The sequence below is a fragment of the Truncatella angustata genome (genome assembly GCF_020726525.1).
Source record: "Truncatella angustata strain MPI-SDFR-AT-0073 chromosome Unknown BKA67scaffold_9, whole genome shotgun sequence".
In the NCBI taxonomy this organism is placed as follows: Eukaryota; Fungi; Ascomycota; class Sordariomycetes; order Amphisphaeriales; family Sporocadaceae; genus Truncatella; species Truncatella angustata.
This window is the reverse complement of record NW_025763389.1, coordinates 1,134,701-1,154,688: the sequence shown is the minus strand read 5'-3', so window position 1 is coordinate 1,154,688 and position 19,988 is coordinate 1,134,701. Positions and strand designations below refer to the sequence as shown.

The 19,988-nt window shown below is 48.8% G+C and overlaps 8 protein-coding genes across 8 annotated transcripts; 4 read left to right on the top strand and 4 right to left on the bottom strand.

Moving 5' to 3' along the window:
* Window positions 1-302: 302 nt before the first annotated feature.
* Window positions 303-2,859, top strand: BKA67DRAFT_639024 (uncharacterized protein; the record flags this gene model as incomplete). The annotated part of the gene is made up of 3 exons (XM_046105724.1): window positions 303-838; window positions 892-2,500; window positions 2,784-2,859. The coding sequence occupies exons 1-3, from the start codon at window positions 802-804 to the stop codon at window positions 2,857-2,859; spliced, it is 1,722 nt and encodes a 573-aa protein (XP_045953408.1). The 5' UTR covers window positions 303-801.
* A 563-nt stretch (window positions 2,860-3,422) lies between these two features.
* On the bottom strand, window positions 3,423-4,911 carry BKA67DRAFT_418705 (uncharacterized protein). Its single transcript, XM_046096804.1, has 3 exons — window positions 4,496-4,911; window positions 3,746-4,404; window positions 3,423-3,691 (listed from the first exon to the last, which is right to left on the bottom strand). The coding sequence occupies exons 1-3, from the start codon at window positions 4,788-4,790 to the stop codon at window positions 3,428-3,430; spliced, it is 1,218 nt and encodes a 405-aa protein (XP_045953407.1). The 5' UTR covers window positions 4,791-4,911; the 3' UTR covers window positions 3,423-3,427.
* Window positions 4,900-7,511, bottom strand: BKA67DRAFT_418697 (uncharacterized protein). The gene is made up of 6 exons (XM_046096803.1): window positions 7,291-7,511; window positions 6,335-7,229; window positions 6,115-6,265; window positions 5,755-6,027; window positions 5,411-5,702; window positions 4,900-5,351 (listed from the first exon to the last, which is right to left on the bottom strand). The coding sequence occupies exons 1-6, from the start codon at window positions 7,366-7,368 to the stop codon at window positions 5,010-5,012; spliced, it is 2,031 nt and encodes a 676-aa protein (XP_045953406.1). The 5' UTR covers window positions 7,369-7,511; the 3' UTR covers window positions 4,900-5,009.
* Window positions 7,512-8,389: 878 nt separating this feature from the next.
* Window positions 8,390-9,234, top strand: BKA67DRAFT_418686 (uncharacterized protein). The gene is made up of 2 exons (XM_046096802.1): window positions 8,390-8,625; window positions 8,696-9,234. Exons 1-2 carry the CDS (start codon window positions 8,499-8,501, stop codon window positions 8,911-8,913), a joined length of 345 nt encoding a protein of 114 aa, XP_045953405.1. The 5' UTR covers window positions 8,390-8,498; the 3' UTR covers window positions 8,914-9,234.
* A 694-nt stretch (window positions 9,235-9,928) lies between these two features.
* BKA67DRAFT_663260 (mannosyl-3-phosphoglycerate synthase) lies at window positions 9,929-11,155 on the bottom strand (the record flags this gene model as incomplete). The annotated part of the gene is made up of 1 exon (XM_046108151.1): window positions 9,929-11,155. One exon carries the CDS (start codon window positions 11,153-11,155, stop codon window positions 9,929-9,931), a length of 1,227 nt encoding a protein of 408 aa, XP_045953404.1.
* A 3,099-nt stretch (window positions 11,156-14,254) lies between these two features.
* Window positions 14,255-15,903, top strand: BKA67DRAFT_595081 (major facilitator superfamily domain-containing protein; the record flags this gene model as incomplete). The annotated part of the gene is made up of 4 exons (XM_046105120.1): window positions 14,255-14,421; window positions 14,540-14,605; window positions 14,676-15,245; window positions 15,294-15,903. The coding sequence occupies 4 exons, from the start codon at window positions 14,255-14,257 to the stop codon at window positions 15,901-15,903; spliced, it is 1,413 nt and encodes a 470-aa protein (XP_045953403.1).
* A 331-nt stretch (window positions 15,904-16,234) lies between these two features.
* Window positions 16,235-17,716, top strand: BKA67DRAFT_418587 (uncharacterized protein). Its single transcript, XM_046096801.1, has one exon. It carries the CDS (start codon window positions 16,566-16,568, stop codon window positions 17,646-17,648), a length of 1,083 nt encoding a protein of 360 aa, XP_045953402.1. The 5' UTR covers window positions 16,235-16,565; the 3' UTR covers window positions 17,649-17,716.
* A 68-nt stretch (window positions 17,717-17,784) lies between these two features.
* On the bottom strand, window positions 17,785-18,450 carry BKA67DRAFT_524632 (NUDIX hydrolase domain-like protein; the record flags this gene model as incomplete). Its single annotated transcript, XM_046098595.1, has 1 exon — window positions 17,785-18,450. The coding sequence occupies one exon, from the start codon at window positions 18,448-18,450 to the stop codon at window positions 17,785-17,787; it is 666 nt and encodes a 221-aa protein (XP_045953401.1).
* Window positions 18,451-19,988: the final 1,538 nt, after the last annotated feature.

Here is a 19,988-nt window from a genome sequence, read left to right as displayed (position 1 = left end):
CCTATGTTTTGTTACCTGCAAAATCGCGGCTGACTCGGAGATAGCACCAGGGTCAACTGTAACGACTCCATCAATCTGACTTCAACCCTAACAAAACCATAAACAGTGTACTGTGGGACTTTCCGAGACCTGGCTCCTGGGTGACAGCACAGACACCAATTGGCGGGTGACCTGCGACGTGCCCAGTCATTGCGTCCAGGTTTTCTGCGGCTGGGCTTTGCGTGTTGGCGCTTGCAATCCACCGTTTCTAGGAATGATGATTCATGAAGGCCCCTCGGACTCGGACATGGCAGAAGTGCGAGAGAGTCCACATGGCAACTGGCTCAGGGACCATACCTAGTCGGCAATGATGAATCAAGACTGCCAGGCACACGTGCATTTCATCTTTTCGGGCCATTCACATGCTTCCATTTGTTATTATTGCCATTGCCAACAGTGGCATTGCTGCATGGTTTGCCTGCGAAACTCAGGAGCAAGCACTCGTCCCCTTTGGCGCTAAACTAGATAACGCTGCATCGTGCATCGGCCCATAACACTAAGATCTCTTGCGTGTAAGTGAGCTGACCCATGCTGCTGGGCTCTGCGATCGTAAAACACTTCGCTCCACCATCAGAAACATAAACTCTTGCATGACTGTCTAGCATATCCTCACGACCTTCTCTCCTACGACTCGAGAATCATCATCGTCTAATTGCAAAGAGACTGATACGCGGCACCGCCAGTATCTTCACTTGTGCTTACTTATCCTTGCACGCCCGCTTAAAATCTGCGCTCACATCAAAGTAATATTCATTCTGTAAAATGGAGAAACCAAGGCAAAGAACGGCTATTGTCATCGGTGCGAAACCTCGATTCTTTTATTTCGTCTTGCTTGCTGACTTGAAATTCCAGGCGCTGGCGCGGGTGGCATCGCCACATCCGCACGCCTTGCTAAGGCTGGCTTCGACGTGACCGTGTTAGAGAAGAACTCGTTCACTGGTGGTCGTTGCTCGCTCATCCACCACGAGGGGTACCGTTTTGATCAAGGGCCCTCACTTCTTCTACTGCCCAAGCTCTTCAGAGAGACCTTCTACGACCTGGACACATCTCTCGAGGCCGAGGGTGTGGAATTGATGCAATGCCCCTCAAATTACAACGTCTGGTTCGCAGACGGAGAGTCGTTCGAGCTCTCGACGGATCTGGTGCGCATGAAGAAGCAGATCGAGCGGTGGGAAGGGAAGGATGGCTTCCAACGGTATCTGAAGTGGCTCGAGGAAGCGCATCAGCATTATGAGTTGAGCGTCAGCGATGTCCTGCACAAGAACTTCACAAGGTGGTGGGATCTGTGCAACCCGCACTTTGTCAGGTCGGGAATCAAGCTGCACCCGCTTCACAGCATATGGAACCGCGCCAGCAAGTATTTTTGGTCGGAGAGGTTGAGGAGGGTGTTCACATTCGCGACCATGTACATGGGCATGAGTCCGTTTGACGCCCCGGCGACGTACTCGTTGCTCCAGTATACAGAGCTGGCTGAGGGCATATGGTACCCGAAGGGTGGTTTCCACGCTGTGCTGCAGGCGCTGGTCGACGTGAGCGAGAGGTTTGGCGTCAAGTACCGCCTAAACACACCAGTCAAGCAAGTCTTAACACTACCTGACGGGAAGACCGCCACTGGAGTCCTGCTGGAGTCGGGCGAGAGACTCGACGCAGATATCGTGGTGGTAAATGCGGATTTGGTCTACGCCTACAGCAACCTCTTCCCACAAACCCCCAGCATGGAGAAGTTCAGCGAGTCCCTCCGGCAAAGAGATGGCTCATGCAGCTCGATATCATTCTATTGGAGTCTGAACAAGAAGATCCCGCAGCTCAACACACATAACATCTTCTTGGCGGACGAGTACAGGGAGTCGTTCGACTCGATCTTCGCCAGACAAGAGCTTCCGACGGAGCCAAGTTTCTACCTTAACGTGCCTAGTCGCATGGATTCCGACGCTGCGCCGGACGGCTGCGATGCAGTTATTGCATTGGTGCCGACCGGACACCTGTACCAGTCGCGAGGCTTCCTGAAGGAGGACGCAGGCATCCCGCGCGACCACGACTGGAAACAACTGGTCGAGCGGGCCAGGCGTTCCGTCCTCTCCACAGTCTCGGCCCGAACCGGCTGCGAGGACATCGGCGCCTGCATCACCAACGAGATTGTGAATGACCCGTTCACGTGGGAGTCCAAGTTCAACCTGGACAAGGGCTCGATCCTGGGCCTGAGCCACAGCTTTTTCAACGTGCTCAAGTTCCGCCCGAGCACGAGGGCGCAGGGCTACAAGAACGCCTACTTCGTGGGCGCGAGCACCCACCCAGGCACTGGCGTGCCAATCGTCTTGGCCGGCGCGAAGATCACCACGGAGCAGATCCTGGCCGACCTGGGTCTGCCCACCCCGTGGGAGACGCACCCCGCACAGCTGGAGGACCAGGGAGTCCCGCAGACGAAGTCGACAAACAAGCTGGACAAGCTCCATGCGCCCATGTCGGGAGCTGTCCTGTTTACGGCATTCATTGCGGTGTGGTTTGGCCTGTTTATGTATTTCTGGCGCCCTTTGGGCATTTAGGCGTTTTGTTGTATAGAGCGAACGATAGATACTCCACATTACATTAATATCATGATCTTCCCACCAAAGCAGATTCCCACCAATGCCCAACCATGTGACTGAAACGTGAGATGAATTGCCTGAAAATATTACGCATATCGAAGCTCGCCTACATGTCGTCCTAATCATTGAATCATTTTGATTAGCGGCCCGAACGGCAAGAGGGAATGTCCAAATTGCGGAAGTCATGAAGATTGGTATATTATGGAGCGCAACTGCAGTATTTCTGGTTGGCTAGATTCTTAAGCTTCACTTCACAAAAGTGGCAGCACCCAAGCTCACGCTGATAAGATCTCCTAGAGCAAATCTTACAGCGAGTGTCGTAGTCAGTGGGCGAGAGGCACGGAATATTCGTTGGTACAAGCTTAAGTATCAACCGATGAGAGTGAACAAAAGATTTATTACCCAAAGGCTCTATATACGCTGCTGTTTAGATACATGCGAACTCTGCACACATCTACCTGGAATAGTTGTGATACTACCAATTGTCTTGCAGTCGCAAAAGGTGAGGGGTCAAAGACATGAGATTTGACAGAGCACGTTCACATCACAGTGGCCAATGGTGATGACATTGTCTTGGAATTGGACGTTGAGAAAATCTCTTATTAGTGAAAAGGGAGAGAAGTCTAACGCGCCTCTCATGATTGTTGGTGCAAGTTTGACTCCAGCCTTCAAAAGCCTTTCAATCTCACGCGAAACAACACAATTCAACCACATTCCCTGTCACGTTCAATCAGTTTCTAAGGCATCCAAGAACTCTGCCTACAGTCCTTTGCTTCTTATCATGACTCGATAGCATACTTTGATCAATTTCCCTGGTCTTGACCTCTCATAAGCTCCTGTGCTTCCCTGATTTGTCCAATCAGTAGGTCCATTTCCTGTTTGTCTAGTTCGGCCGCATCTGCTCGCAAGCTAGCGGCCATCAGTCCAGGCTGACGGTAAGTTACTTGATGAATAATGAGATTAATCGTGGTGCCGAGCTTTTGCAAAGCAGGTGAAGTATTTGTGCTCCGGCGGTCGTTCATCCGATCTCTGACCGCCTGTGCAATCCCGGGAGACATGAGAGCGTCCTGACGATCAAGAGATCAGTGTCCTAGAAGTGTGACTTGAACTGAAGCGCTCACCTGTGTCCACGCCACTTCTGCAGGATGTGGCTTGTGCTTCGATGTCAGAAGGTGCAGGTAAAGGAGCTGGCGTCTCCATGGGAACAAATACGAGACAAACTCCTGGATGTCTAGAGTGGCGTTTCGCATCTGCTCAAAGGTCAAGGTTTTATCTTTCTTGAATGCGCTAACTATGCTGTCGCGGACTCGGATTACTCGAGCAGGATTATGGTAAATTAGCAAGTCGTTGAGGCATTTGACGTTGGTGGCATCCAAGTTACGGAGAGCGTAGTTAGTTGTCTCGATCAAGGAAGGCGCCCGCGTGGGCCGTAGAAAATCGACGATGTGGTCATAGCGACCACGAACGACCCTCTCCAAATGGGTCAGCTTTGCCATGAAGTCACGCTGTAGACCATCGAAATCGCCTTGGGCAAACTTGCACTCCAGACAATCTGCGATGGCATCCCTCTCTTCTCGATTCAGATCGGTATGCGAGGACAGATGGATGTAGAATTCGAGCTCCTTCAAACGGTCCCAAACCTCGATCCGGTGCAGCGATTCGATAATGCCTCTTGCCCGTTCTGCACCAGTCGTGTCGCGGCCGCCTTGCAGCCCAGCCTTTCGCTTTCCTAGAACCATGACGAGAAGCAGTGGTAGATGCGGTGGTAACGGAACGATATCTATCGGGCGACGGCAAATACTAGTCAGTATGAACAGACGAGCAATACCTACAGCGACGGACGACGACACAGGATCTGTTTGGAGACATACTGGAGAAACCTGGGGAGCACCCGAAAATACTGAATAGAAAGACAGTTGCAGGAACTACTGCGAGAAGAAACCAGGACAAATGCAGCCTTCTGAAGCGAAGTAAGTATGGAAAGGGTTTGATAGTTGCTTGACGTATGACGGGCGTATCTGGTGAATGCTGATCTTCGGAGGGGAAGTTACAGTTGCTTGCGCGTTGCTGATGAAGTTTATTTTTATTTTGATCTTTAACATGACTTCCATTACAAGAGAGTATTTGGACATAGCTAAAGAACGCAATAACCGGCCAACCCCTCATGTCCCAGTCGAGATGGAATTAGATCCGAATAACTATGACGATAGTTTGGCTGGTACCTAGAGCTTTGCACAGAAGCAGTATTACATGTTCTACCTAACAAGATGATATCATCAAGTAGGAGGCATGATTAGGGCATTATAGCTATAGATAGCTCGTTGGAATTGTGGGGGGCTATCTCGATCATAAGAGGCTTGCTGTGATATTCCCGGACACTCCGGTTCAGTCAGACCTCATCCAATCAAATGTGTCCATCAAGTCAAAGTTCCAATCCAACTGTCCTGAGAAATCCCAATCGATACCATCCTGAAAAGGGCTTGATTCGCCAAGTGGATTGTTTAGAGCCTGGTCAAGTACACGTTGGATCACAGACATTGCGTCCTTGCATAGTTCTGAGTTGGGTGCCGCGGGATTCACCCAGTCTAGAAACCCGACCAGTAGGGAAAGTTTCTGGATCACTGTGGAACGCGTAATGGCCGGCTCATTTGGGTGGATTTGGCTTGACTTTGCCTTTAACAGGCACTTGCAAAGGATGCCGCCTGGTGATGCACCATAGCCAATGACCTGGACACGTTATCAGGGGCTTACCCTCAATATAATAAAGGCTTCGGCGAAGCACTTACAAGCCACTCAAAGTCCGGTCGCATTCTTGTGAATCGGTCCATATGTGTCCAAAGGTTCAACACCAAAGTCACCATCTCAAAGCTCGTCGCCAACAAGCTGCCCTCATCAGGCCGACCTTTGCGAATCAACAGGCGATACAAGAAGAAGTCATTCTGCAAGGCATCAAGTTTCAAGAGCAGACGTGAGAATAATGTGTTCGGCGTCACATCGTAGTTCATGATGTCTTCTTGACACCAAAGCAAGACACGAGGAAACTCTGACTCTGCTGCAGTTTGTCTCTCTTTGATTTGGCTGATATGGTCAGAGATATTAAGCAACACCAACGATGATAACTTGAACTCACAGGAGGTCGTCCACTGTGGCACAATATTCGTTGCCCAGTGCTATCTCAGCGATTTGCTCCCTTATCTCCGCCATCATGTAGCGAGCTCGAGTGTAAGTGCTGGAATGAGATCCGCCTCCTTTATCCCACCCTTTTTCGTCTATAGTGGTACGAACCTTTTCAAGGAGTGATTCTTGATCTAAGAAAAGAAACTCATCTTCGAGATCCAGAGGCATTGGCGTTGTAATGAACTTCCGAAATAATAGCGGTGGTCGCCCCGTAAAAGCAAGCTGGCTAATCGTATAATTTAGTACACAGTGGATTCTGTCAGTAATTTGAAGGGCTATCATGTTAGAGATTTGAAAGATCATATTGACGTACACCTTGTCTACGGTAAAGATTGGCAACAGTATTCGGCGGCTAACCTCCGAATACAATGTCGGTTGATAGTTCTCATCCGGTGCTTCTGCATGCATGCCCAGGAACGTGAGGCAAGCAACAGTGTCCGCAAGATACCTCCATGTTTGACGACCTGTCGTAGAGAATTAGTGGAACATCGCTCCTCCGCGTAATCAAAATCGGGGATTGCTGTTGAACGTACTGGCATCCCCAGATATGAGTGATTCAAGTATAGTTTTCCTGAAGCTCAAGTAAACTATGAAGGGATTTCCGTCAGAAAATTCCTGTGCCAATTCGTGGCATAAAATAATGGCCTCTTGTGTAGTAGGCGCATATTTACTCTGAGGTATACGACCATCTAGAGTCTCGGGCATTCCCGGATTGTCGACGAGATCGAAATAGTTAAAGATCAAGCCTATAGATTCCCATCTTAGGTCCGGGCCGCTAAACTGATCCAACCAGGCAGGCCCATCGACCTTGTTTACGGCTTTAGTGGTATTAATACATATCTTGCGGGCCATCTCCTCCAGTCTCGGTACTGAGCGATTGTGTCCAAGGTAGCTGCCCCATTCACTATAGAGCGATATCAAGAAGCGCCAGGCGATGAGACGGAGCCATTGGTCATAGAGTGTGGAATCCTTGCGAAATAGGCGCTCTCCATCTTCAACCGATGGAACATGTCGTAGTATAGTCACAGCAAGCGTGAGAGTCTTCGGAGATACGTGGACTGGGCAGTCATCTATGCATGGACTTGGAGGGACATCTTCCGGGTGTCCATTCAAAATGCTTAGCGTCTCTTCGATTACCGTACAATAGCTGGTGTAACCAAGGTAGCCACTTGCGCGCGAAACATGGTTCCGAGTGCTCACGGGACTGTTTGTGAACGGTGATCTATCTGTGCTTGGGCTGGGCAAGTTCGGGCCATTTTTGGCTATGCTGGTATCTTGGCCATCTATTGATGTCGAGGTCAATGGAGCCGAAGCCAAGTTCTGCGCTGTCGCCTCAACTGTAGTCGAGGAAACTGTGTAGATACAAAGCCTGTCTTGCTTCCTTTTCCTGCACCTCAAACACACTGGCCGTGTATGGTCGCAAGCCACCTGTCCAGTGTCAGTGCCCGTTCTTTGGGCTGACTCGACAGGTGGAATGAATAGGACGCACCTTTCGGCTTCGGCAAGGATCACAGGCTTGGAGACGGCCATTGAGCCGCCGCAATACTGGTGTGCTTGCAGTGCTCATTTCGGTTTCTGAACAATGCAGTATTGGATCTGTCACTCGGATCGATGAGGTGTCTGAGATAAGACAGCCGAGATGTTGTAAGCCCTCACGTCGATCTAATCATGCCACAGGAGTGAGCCGAAGCCGATGCTTCGGTCTCGGATTGAATCGTTAGCCCAATTTCTGAAATTTCGGGGTGACTAATCCGGCTATGGTGGGCGAGCGTCTATCACGCAACAGGTAGAATACGTAGTGCGGAGGTTTAGCTAACGAGCTCATTGGCTAAAAAGCTACCGCTACAGGTCTCCATGGGGTTCGGGGACGCTACAGTATCTGAGTACCTAGCCCAGCTGTCATGTGGGTTTCGGCGTCGCAAAACTGTCGAAAGTTGGCTCCAATTGATTGACGTTGCTTGGTATCACAGAATGCAGAGGCTGACCCAGAGTGCATCGGCGAACAGTCATTTCTCTTGGTCATGAAGAGGTTCTGCACTTGCAAGTCCGAACCAAGTGGTTCACTACCGCTCGGGACGAGTATCCGGTGCTGAAGCGGTCGCAAAGGTTCCCAACAGCTTGGTGATGTGACTCAGCCTTAGGCCCTGCTAGGCATCGCGTCCAACTGCCGCTGGCGTGTTTTTAATATGTATGAACCCCGAAGCTTCAAAGCATTAACCAAAGATGGATTGCCTGCCGGCCGTTCGCTTGACATGCGCCCTACTGGTGGGTCGGAAGTCAACTATGTTGGTTGATGGCTGAATAATTGGATCCGAAACATGGTCGAAATAGGCAGTGACTCAGGTAACATAGCATGAGGTGACGCCGAAGCCGCCATTCGTCGATCCCTTCTTAATCCGATTTGTAAGATTATAAGTGATTTGAGAATATAAGTATTTGACCTGACCCCCACCAGCTCTGGTGTTGTTGCCTCAGTCATCTGATAACAGTGTGTCTATCCTCATTCCAAATATTCATTCATCAGGCTTGGAAATATTAGCTTGGAGAAAACCGAATTTAGAAAGCGCAATTCAAGCTCCATCGGCACTTGCCTACCGTTATATCTTCATACTTGTTGTTCGTACCAAGAGCATCAACGCCGACGTCACAGGGTTTTCTATCTACCACTTTGGAAACGTTCTTCAAACCAAGTTCAAAATGCCCAGCTCCGAGTTCGCCTATATCTCTGGCTCATCCCCGATTGTTCAAATGATGCCGTCTAAGCCATCGAAGACTCCAATTGTCCAGTCAGAGCCTGCAAAAGTTTCGAATGACTACGACTATGGTATGTCCACCACACATCGAAATTCCGTCTCCAGCATGACAGACCCGCTAACGTGACCAATTTGATGCAGACTCGGACGACGAAATAGCAGTTATCAAGGCAGAGCAATCAACACGAGCATCCTCCACAAAGTCCTCGATACTATCCAAAGTCAAGGCGAAGCTGCAGTCGGATAAACAGCCGAGGACAGCGCCATCAACATCGTCCTTGGACCGACATTTGAAGAAGAGACAAGCGAGGGCAGAGACACTCTTCGCTTACAAGGTTCTCGCAGAAAGCCGAATGTAAATCACGGGTTTTTCATGCGTGATGGGGCTCGGAGGTTATATGGTAATAGGATTGTCGGTCTATCACGGGCGGGTTTAAAATGGTGTTGGTTTTGGATGCAAGGATTGACTTTAACATGGCTATTTTAGAAGGAAGCAGCTTTGAGCACATCATGGACAAGCCTCCTGATAGTCTCTATGGTAAGGGCGAGATGCCAACTCAAATTGATACCCTAGGAGATTGTTGTTTAGTCAAGATGTTCATCGTTCTCATCATTGATGTCTCATTAATTGAGTCTTATATATCAACATGGACGATATCGCACTCTTAAAGTCTCACAAGGTCTTGGTATCACCTAACAGAACACCCAGAGGACCTTTGTAAGGGGGTGACTCATCTAGACGCGTAGGGTGGCTGGCAATTGTGCTTGAATTGACCACGATCTAGTGCATTCCGCTCTCTATATCGAGTAATTCAATAATCGTTAAAAGCTTCTGGGTTTAACGTTCAGTATTGTTCAAGGGCGTGAGAGAACATGTCACAGACGCATAATGAAGACTTGAACGCGCATTCAAAACAGTCCGACTTCGGAAATCCGCCGAACCAACACGAGGTGATCGCTTCCAAGGAACTTGTTGACCTTAGCTCTAACGAGACAAGGGTTGTCAAATAGCAGAATCAGCTTAGCCTTCATTGACGATGCAGCCGAGGACCTGAGAGCGGGCCCTACATTAGTGCAGGTCACAGACTCATCACAGGTATGACTGTGCTAGGTTAAGGCACTTCGATAACCGCCCTAGTTTTGTAAGCCACATTGCTATTCTTTCCCAATGCCACTGAGGTCGCCTTCCATCGTGACATTACAAACTAATTTTGAATTTTACTACAAAACATACAGCAAATCTTAAAACGAACACCGAAGTTACCCTCTATGATGAACAGCTCCAGTGATGCACATCACGTAAGGAAATAGCAAAATGTTGAGAGAAAGGATACGAAGCAATTTTTGGTAGACTCCGTAACCTACATACTAGTCTTAGCCGATGAAGTTCGAAAATGGGCCATCAATCGCTTCGTGACATGATAGGGTTTTCAGGCTCTCCGCTTCCTTGCTCAAAATGTCACGAAGAGAATTCATGTTCAAGGAGTCAATAGATGGGTAGACTCTCTCCGTAGGTGGAGTATGACCACGTTCCAATAACTTCTCGTCCTCCATCCACTTCAGCAAGGTGGCTTTCATCAAATCCGGGACGATCTTCGAGTGATACAGCATGTTGAGTGCCTGAGCGCGCATGCCGCTCACATGCTCGTCTCCTTTGTTGTCGTGTAAGTGAGGATTGCGTGTCTCAACCTGAAGAATATGTATCTCAGATGTCTGCGATAAAAAATCTTCCTCCACTTTCTGTTCGAGCTGGCCGCCGAGCTGTTCAAGTAGAAACAGATACTGGTAAGGTTCGACGGCAAACCCACCGGCCATCCTGAGTTTTTTGGCTAGTGACATGGTCATGGCGTGCTCGCCTGCATTCCCTGTGGTGATACAGTCGGTGCCGTAGCCTGAAAACTCTTGAAGAAGCTTGTTCAACCACTCGTTCACAACCCGTGAGCTTCTCCCCTTGCGGTCGAACATGAGCCGACCATTACGCTCCTTGGGCTTCGAACTCCAAGATACACGAATCATGGCGTCCTCCACCTTCGCCAAGTGAAACCCCGCGGCATAGGCCTTGCAGTATTCTAGGATGGACCCAGGAATGTAGTTATCAGCATCTATGAAACCGATATATTCGCGGTCCATTAATGCAGCCAGAGCCATGCCCATAACCATGCCCTCGCCCTTGCCGCTGTGGACTAGGCCGTCAGTGGCGATCAAATCCGGCACTCCAGCGGCGTTGAATGCCTTGGCCGCCCCCGGGTCTTTTTGGTGGATCGCAATGGCACTGCGGTCTGTATTACGGCAGAACGCTTGGAGAATGGAGACTTCCGTTTGGTATTTGTCAACCCGTGATCGGCTACTGTTGGAAACCAGAATGATAAAGCAGTCGTGGGGTATGCCCGAAAAGACCGACTCGAGAGTCTTGAACTCTTCGTTCATGCACAGAATAATAATGGCCATCTTTGATTCGATTGCCAGCAATGCGTCCCTGGAGACTGTCAGGCTGGATGCGGTACTGCATCCAGACCCAGCGTCCAACTCTATAACGCGCTGGGTCTCATGAATCTGGACCGAGCCGAATTGCTCAAAGCGGGGAGAAACTGTTAACCTCATGATGTATGATATATGGTGGAAAGTATGTGACGATGATAAGCACTGTACTGTGCTGACCTTTGTTGATGTATGCTGATTGAGCGAAATGTAATTCTATGACCTTGGTTAGAGCCTTGTATTCGATATTTCCTGCCGTTTAAGTAGTTTATCGTGCTTTGTGGATGTCCTCGTGATTCACAATTGATTTGTACATATATTGGATAGAAGTCATCGGTTCCCACTACCTAAGCAAGGTGATACTGTTTACCTGTTAAACACATCGAAGTAATTCAGAAGTAAGGTGGGTCATTGATAAGGCTGAAAACGGGTTACGGTGAGCCGCATCAGCTTCAGAAATAGCCGGGGCTGAATGGACGTAAAATCACCTCGGACGTTGGACCCGGGGACCTGGTAAGTCACCCTGGGCTGACCGAATTGGGAGGAATCCGTGGATATGTTTTAAAAAAACAAACAAGAAAAGGTCATAGGGTCACATTAAAATGTCAGCACCTAGGACTCGATCGGTGGCTTGTTACCAGGAGAGTGCTGTTTGATTCGACGCTATTGTGTAGTCTAGTATATATACGACCAATCAACTCGCAGGAATAGCACGCCGGGTTTGTGCTGAGTTTTATACGGGCCAAACTCATTAGCAGCCTTGTGGGGTTCTTGCTCGGATTCACGTCCGACGTGCATTAGAGCTGTTGGTGGGTGGGGGGAGGGGGGTGTAGAATAGGCATTCAAGACCATCATTGTAGATCTAAAACATGCCACCGAATGACAAGCTAGTCTAGTTGCTGCAGCTGAAAACGCCTATGTGTCAGCAATCTCAACCACAATACTTAAAAGAGCCTTTTGTCACGAGTGGCATTGGTAGAATTGACAATGGCATTGTTCCTGACCGACGGACGTCATGATGGCCGATCATTCAATTCACATTGTTTGCAAAGGTCTCGAAAGACTGCTGGTCTTCGACCTCAAAGCCATTATAACAATTTTGAATTTCCACACACGATGAGACGGCTTTTTGTGACAATATGTGCGGCTCCTTGTTCTGCCCGCTTATCAATTTCGTACTGACAACTGAGCCAAAAATGAATCAGCACCAGGACTCGATCTCTCGACTGCTTACATGAGACTAGATAATCTTTACGAGTCACTACATAATTGCAGTTTCACGCATTAGGAGCAAATTTTTACCGGCTTACCTTGGTCAGGCTTGGCTTTTCCAAGCCAAATCAGCTGACTGGCTGATTTCTTCATCTCTCACGTTGATGATCAACGCAGTATTACAATGGGGGCTGTTCTTTCTCATAATCACCTCAGGGATCGGCGGGGGCTATATGAATTTCTAGGACAGCAAGAAAATTCCGCGCTGAATCACACGAGCGCCTTGCGATGACGACCAACCATACCGACCCACTATGAGATTTACTCTGGTAGTTAGAGTGCACCTGAGTAAAAGACCAATGGAGTGTTGACCCTCTTTTCCACGGAAACAGTAAATAACAACAGGACACACATTCCCGTTCTGACTTGTGTCATATGCCCCTAGTATGACAAAATAATGTCGTACTTTGTCCTGGAAGGACTTTCTGGTTCAGGCACTCTTACCTTGATCTACGAAAAACTGCCCTTAAATCTGCTATCATACTGACTTTGGGTGATGTCACATATGATACGATCATGTCAGGGTATTGCTTTTTGGGATGAGCCTGCTGAATCGGAGCATCCGTTGTTCGTCAATCTCTAACATCAGTACTTTATTCAAAGATGTTCAGCCATAGCCACGAGGTGAGCACAGAAACCGCCAAAGCATTCTTCGATATTGTGGCAGGGCCCCCAAAACAGCGATTAAAGACATATATGCTGACTTCACATCACACCTACAATAGTAGCCATTTCAGTCCATATGTAGGATATTCTACCGACAAATACCGGTGTTCGGAGATCAGATCTCTCAAAGATGAACAAGCGGATATATCCGTCGCCATAAACCGACAAATAAGTCAAAAGTAAATAGGGTGGCGCTATAAGCGCGTGCCACTGTTCGTCCCATCAAATTGCTTCTGCGGCAAAAAGTCCATACACATTTTGATATTTCCCGACGCCTTTTGCTGGATTATAATAAACCATTCCGGGCAACGATGCGGGAAAATAGAGACTGAAGGTGCCCAAAGAATTGGCGTCGCACCGGAAATTCACCCATTATACAGGGATCCGACAGATCCTGCCAATGAGCTTCAACCGAGAAATGCATCCGTCGGCTGACAAGCATAAGCGATGCGAGAACAAACCGACGGAAAATTTCATTCTGAATCCATTAGACTATTAGCGCATTCTATGGGTTTTTTTCTCTGCCCAGAAAACATTATAACCTTTTGCATGAGAATGGAGTTCTGAGCATACAAAGATATCAAATCAATTAGGGTGAATCGTGGGCTTTGCTACCACTGCCGAAAGTCTCTGCGGATATGTATATGTAAGTACATGTGCCATTGAATTGAGACATGGTCATATCATATTTGACGTAGGGATTCATATTCTAAAGATGGGATCTTGTCCTTGGTTTGTCCGTCTCATCAGAAACTACATGTTCGATCGTTTGATGGCGGTGTTTCTTGTTCTTCTGGAAAGTTTCTAATCCAGAATTCATTGGTGATAATGATCGTCAGATCTAAACCCAAGCTGCGAAGATAAATCATGATTTAGAGGTTGGTATTGGGGATTAACGCCCCCCTCCCCATGACTTCCCCGCATCTCGCTAACTAACCCCCAGGCCCTTCCCCGCGACTTACGGAGTTGTTGCTGCATTTGCTAGCCAAGTTCTCCAAATATCGGTACATAGACCCTGTCTCGTACTGAGAAAACCTTGTAGAACCGGGATTGAAATGCACCCCGTGTGTATGATGACACGAGAGGAGCATGATGACTCCCCCGATGAAGGGATTCTGGCTCGCAGTACTTAAGGGTAATCCGGTGCACCTCATCCTACAAAGCGGAGCTGTCGTCTAAGACTTGTGTCCCCGCTACCGGACTATATACTGTCCGTGGATCAGTCATTCACCTTGTACTAAAGTGCAATCTTCCGGCCCGGTTGGTACGGATCGAAACGATACCATGGGCTTTAAAGAATATGTCAAGCGTCGATCGCTAAGGGCGAGAGACGATGCGAGGACGAGGGCGGCAGAACTCACGCTTCGAGAGTCACTCTACCCTATCTGTTTAGTCACAATTTTGTTTTTCCTCTGGGGGTTCTCATATGGCTTGCTAGACACATTGAACAAGTGAGTACGAACCTCAACTTTGCCTCAATAATATTTTGCGTCGGCACCACGGGCAAAGAATGCATTTTTATTGACCTCCGATCAATGTGGGCCTCAACAGCTAATCAACATGAATAAGGCATTTTCAGAACACCCTTAATATCGATCGCACGAGATCAAGCGGTTTGCAAGCTGCATACTTCGGGTTCGTTTTCTTAGCGCCGATATGGTAGTCCGGTATACACGACGGGCACTAACTTCTCGGGACCCCATAGCGCATACCCCATCGCCTCTCTCGGCCACGCGAACTGGATCCTACGACACTATGGCTACCGCGCAACCTTTATCTGGGGACTTTTTCTCTACGGCGTCGGCGCCCTGATTGCTTTCCCTTGTATCCAGGCACGATCTTTCGGCGGCTTCTGCGCATCCATTTTCATCGTCGGGAACGGTCTCGGTTCCCTTGAAACCGCCGCAAATCCCTACATCACGGTCTGTGGTCCGCCCAAATATGCTGAGATCAGGATCAACATCTCCCAAGCGTTCAATGGCATCGGTACCGTGATCGCGCCAGTTCTGGGTTCTTATGTTTTCTTTAAGTTCAGCGACGACGACGCCCTGCGCAATGTACAATGGGTTTATGTCGCGATTGCCATCTTCGTGTTCATTCTCGGTCTGGTGTTCTTCATGTCAACAATCCCGGAGATCACCGATGCAGACATGGCTTTTCAGGCCAACGAGACGCATGCCAATGCGGACGATAAACCTTTTTGGAAACAGTACCGCCTATTTCATGCGGCGTTTGCCCAGTTTTGCTACACTGGAGCGCAGGTCGCCGTGGCTAGGTATGTTGTGGAATCACTTTGCAAGAGATCATGCTGATCGATTCGTAGCTATTTCATAAATTACGTCACAGAAAACGGCACCACTGACGATTCGTCATTGGCTGCCAAATACCTCTCGGTTGCTCAAGCGGCATTTACCGTCGGTCGGTTCGGCGGCGTGTTCCTCATGAAATACATACGGCCTCGATGGGTTTTCCTTTTCTTCCTGGTCATGTGCATCATATTCATCGGCCCCTCAATCACCCAGCGAGGCGTCACGGGAATGAGCATGCTCTACGTTGTGCTGTTCTTCGAGTCCATATGTTTCCCCACTATTGTCGCCTTGGGCATGCGCGGTCTCGGCCGTCATACTAAGCGAGGTTCTGGGTGGATCGTGGCAGGCGTATTTGGTGGTGCTATCGTCCCGCCATTGACTGGCGCTGCTGCTGATGCTCACGGTACACCATTGGCACAGGTGGTGCCAATGATGTTCTTCATCGCGGCATTGTCATATGCCGTGGCGGTCAACTTCGTTCCAGCTTACAGGGATGTTGCTGATGCATTTTCTACCACTGACGTAGGGCTGACGGGACATCACGATGATGTCGAAACTGCTGGTGGTGTGGTTGCCGATGACAAGGCTGGCGAGAAAGGTCTCGAGTTGGAGCACGCAAAGTAGGTAGTTGGTTGGTCATTCAGTTCGGAGAAAGGTCTTAATCTCAAGATCAACCAAAGAGAGTCCTCGGGGCCGGAGTGAGAAGACGAAGGATCAATTGTGATTGCTTTTGCGTGGATACCTAATTAGCCGAGTAGTAATCATACACCATTATTCCAATCGTTTACGTTTGTCTGGCAAATCCGAGTGGGTCCAAACACCACCATCATGTTCATTTTTGCTAGGACCCCGGCCCGAGACGCTATCGGCAGCAAGGTTCCATCCTTTTTCTGCTAGACGAGTATGTATAATTTTTTCTTTTGATGTGGTGAAGCACAGATCTGTTCACATCACTTGAAGCCCCTTGTCTAAGCGCCCGATGCGCCCAACTATAGTTACCGGCGCCCCGGTGCCATGGTCATGGGCATGAACATGGACATGGGGAGGATGTCGATCCTGTAGCAATCAGACCAAAGGCTTCTTCTCAAAAGTACGCTATTACCCACGAGACTCATGTTTGTGTGAGTTGGCTGTTGTTAAAAATTGGTTGTTATTGGACAAGTTCACCAAGGCATCCCACTCTCCTAAGCCTTGCGTGGAGGTATTCTGTTATTGTTTTACCCTGTTAACCCAGTTGGCGCGTGAATCTCCCCAGACTGACCCTAACGAATAGATTGGGTGAAAAGATGGATACGTTCCTCTGGGCGGAAGGGCTTCTGACGGATAAGCTTCTCCCGAGTTGTGACTCGTTTCACTACTTCGCATATCTCCCGGCGGAAATCCGGCATGAGATTTGGAGCCGAGCTCTACCTCATAGGATCCTCCGTTTCACCACTATCCGCGAGATCAGTGCTCCTGCTTATAATCACTTGTTGAGTGCACCACCCGTCGCCCATGTGTGCAAGGATGCCCGCCGAGTTGCGTTGCGGACTGGGGCTTGGCGGCACATTACCAGTCCGAAAGTTTCGACGGGTAATCTGGTACGGGAAGCACTGGAGATTGAGGTCCCAGGCGGGAAGATGCGCACCGGTCAACAGCGATGTACGTATACATGGTTTGACACGGCGCGGGACGCTTTGTTCTTGGATAAACACAACCTTTTAGCCCAAGCCCAAGAACTGAGAGAGCTAGCGGAGACCGTGATTTACGCAGGTTTTAGATGCGATGAGATGTCAATATTCCATATGGACACGTTCATCAATAAGCACCAATGGCCACGTTTGAGATCTATTGAGGTGACTTTGAATGCTGCGCCCGAGGTCAAGTCCTCATATATGCAGCAATCTGTATATATCATCCGACCTGTTGATGTACCAGGCCTGTTGCAATCACTGTCGGTGTTTCCTTATTGGGGTGCAGACCTTCAAAGTCTCGATGAGGAGGTCTCGCTTCAATACTTCCTGGCCTACACCCAACCGTCGTTTGGTCAGCATCCAGGCACGGAAGTCCCGGCGTCTGCGATCAAGGGACTGCACTACACAGCTGACGGTTTTGCGTGTAAGTGCAGGATGAGGAGCTGGAGGAAGTTCAAGAGCGATGTTAGGTTCATGTGGTTGTGGTTCCAGAATTGTTCAGAAATTCTGAGTCAAGTGCATGAGGGCGAAGAGTTGATGACAGTTCCATTCAAGGAATTGAAGAATCTTGGGTGGACAGAAAAGTTCAACTATGGGCACTCATGGATCCGGATGCATATGGAGAAAATGCATGATACCAGACCCATGTTGCGTCCTGTCCTCCAATGGACAGGGGCGGTCATCGATGGAGTCTGATGAGAACGGAAGCGGAGTGAAAACGTCCTACAACTAAATTGCGGGATGATTGCAGCCACCTCGGATTAAACGCAGAAGACTACATTGGGCGTTGGAATAACAACACAGCTTGCATGTTGTTGTTGTTACCTATGCTTCATGGCTCTGCTAAAGCCTCCAAATTTAGCGGCTTTCCGGTAGTCTTGAGCATGTTGAATGCTTTCAAGATGGTTAGCCTCTGGTCTTCGCTGATCCATTGGAATTTGATATCGCCATAACAATTTGCGAGGACATCCTCTTCGGTAGCCCAGACAAAAGCCTCGTGTTCCTTTGGGTCGAGCACTACGTCGGGTTTCCCCTTCCCCATTTGCTCAACCTCAACCAAAAATGTCAGCTTCCACCAAATAAGTCCATCGTCCGACCAATGGTGAAGGTCGTCTACAAGACCCACCACTGCCGTTGCTCGTAGGCCCGCCTCTTCCCACAGCTCGCGAGAGGCCGCCTCTAGTATGGATGAGTCGTCCTCGTCGCACGAGCCGCCGGGTATCTCCCAGCAAAGACCGCCGTAGTCTTCTCTACTACGCTGAACAAGAAGAATTCTTCCTTCATAAGCTACTACCGCGCCTGCTACGAGACGGTCGATAGCAGGTCTGCGCTGCTCTATGTATTTGGCTGGAGATATTTGAAAGCGTGTAAGAGAATCTCGAATCAATAATGTTCGTGGCCCTGCATTTATCGAAGTCTTCAACGGTAGCGGGGAGACTGGTGTCGCTTCGTTGACTTGATGGTCTGGCGAAGAGCAATTAGACAGGAAAGGCGCCATATTGCGTCCGGAGGGTCGAAGAACTGTGGATGCTTTCAGGCCAATAGGCAAAAGTCACGCGACATTGACAGAATGCAAGTGGCCGTTGCAATATTGAACTTTAATAGAGACCGAGAGCCTCAGTTCTTATGCATTTGGCACTGAACCTTTCTGCCTGGATGCTATCCTTGCTGGACCTGATCTGATCTAGCTTCATTGCTAGTTGGTAGACGGTCCCGACTAAACGAAACTGGCCCCGTCGCCAATTCCTCTTTGGGCTTGTGACGGGCGTGCATTCTTCACCACACTTGTTGGTTTCTTTAGTTTCCTCTCGACTGCCGGGGGCATGCTAAAGCATGACTCAAAGTATTGAGGCACTGAAAAGCAAGGAGAACCAACTGCAGCTAGCCCTGCTGTGTCATGTCAGGGGGCATTGGGGACCCACTGGGATGTTGGGCATATTAGTTGGCCGGATCCCACTCGAAAAGCAATTGTCTCTGAAGGGCAAATGATATGTCATAAAAATACAACAGTCGTGTCTTTCTTGTGTGTGATGATCTTGTTGGTGTTGAGGCTTGTTTGGCATAAGACACAACTTGTGCATTGGTTCTTGTGATACGTCGGAACCACGGACGTCTGCGGGTGCAGGCTTAGTCTAGAGCTGACGTTACGGTTTAGCGGTCAAATGTGCACATATTTTGGACTCGCAAACTATAACCGTATGAAGCGCGCTGTGATATAACTGAGAAAAGCCATATATCTCGATAGACATGGGACTTGAACTCCAAGAATTCGGATTTTCACCAATATTTTATGGCCCTGAGGAACTAGTCCGACATTTGACTTCGCGAAAGCAACCTCGGCTAGCATCGTCTATAGCATTCTTCTCGGCTTAAAAACTTGCGAACCATGCAAACCTCCTTATTCAGATGTTCATTGGCTGTGGTTGCTGGAAATGAACGTGCTTCTTGTTGCAGCTCCTTTTGAGCAATGCTGACTAATTGCTAATCGGTGCAGTTATGAGCTAACTGTCTAGCCGAGAGGCGTTCTGATGAAATCCAACTCCAGTCGATACCGAAGCACCATTATTGCGATACACACAAGGCCATGGAAGCATTGTTAAATGCGACACCAGTGGTCTCTGTCCCAGCATATCCCCCGCCTCCCTTCCAATTCCCTGATATCTGCGCAATGGACTTGTCAAACGATGAATTATTTTTACTTTCTTTCTTACATTGTCTTGATTTGGTTACCTGCAGACGTAATCTGCGACATTGGCGCTGTGGTCAGCTGATGTTATTCAGCCCGTCATCGTGGTCTTCTGCCATGTTTCATAGGCTCCTCCTGATATATTCAAATCACCCGACTCCTTTTCTTTCCTTTCTAGGTTTAAAGCAATTGTAAGCTTTTTCAATATAAATCTCACAAGTCATGATTTTTACTACGTTAGGATGGTTCGTTGGAATAACATACAGACGCTTAGTGTTCAAACTTTGCTCAAGCAAAAGAATATTCAATGGAAAAGGAAAGGGCGAAAGCGATTAACCGTCTGAGATGAT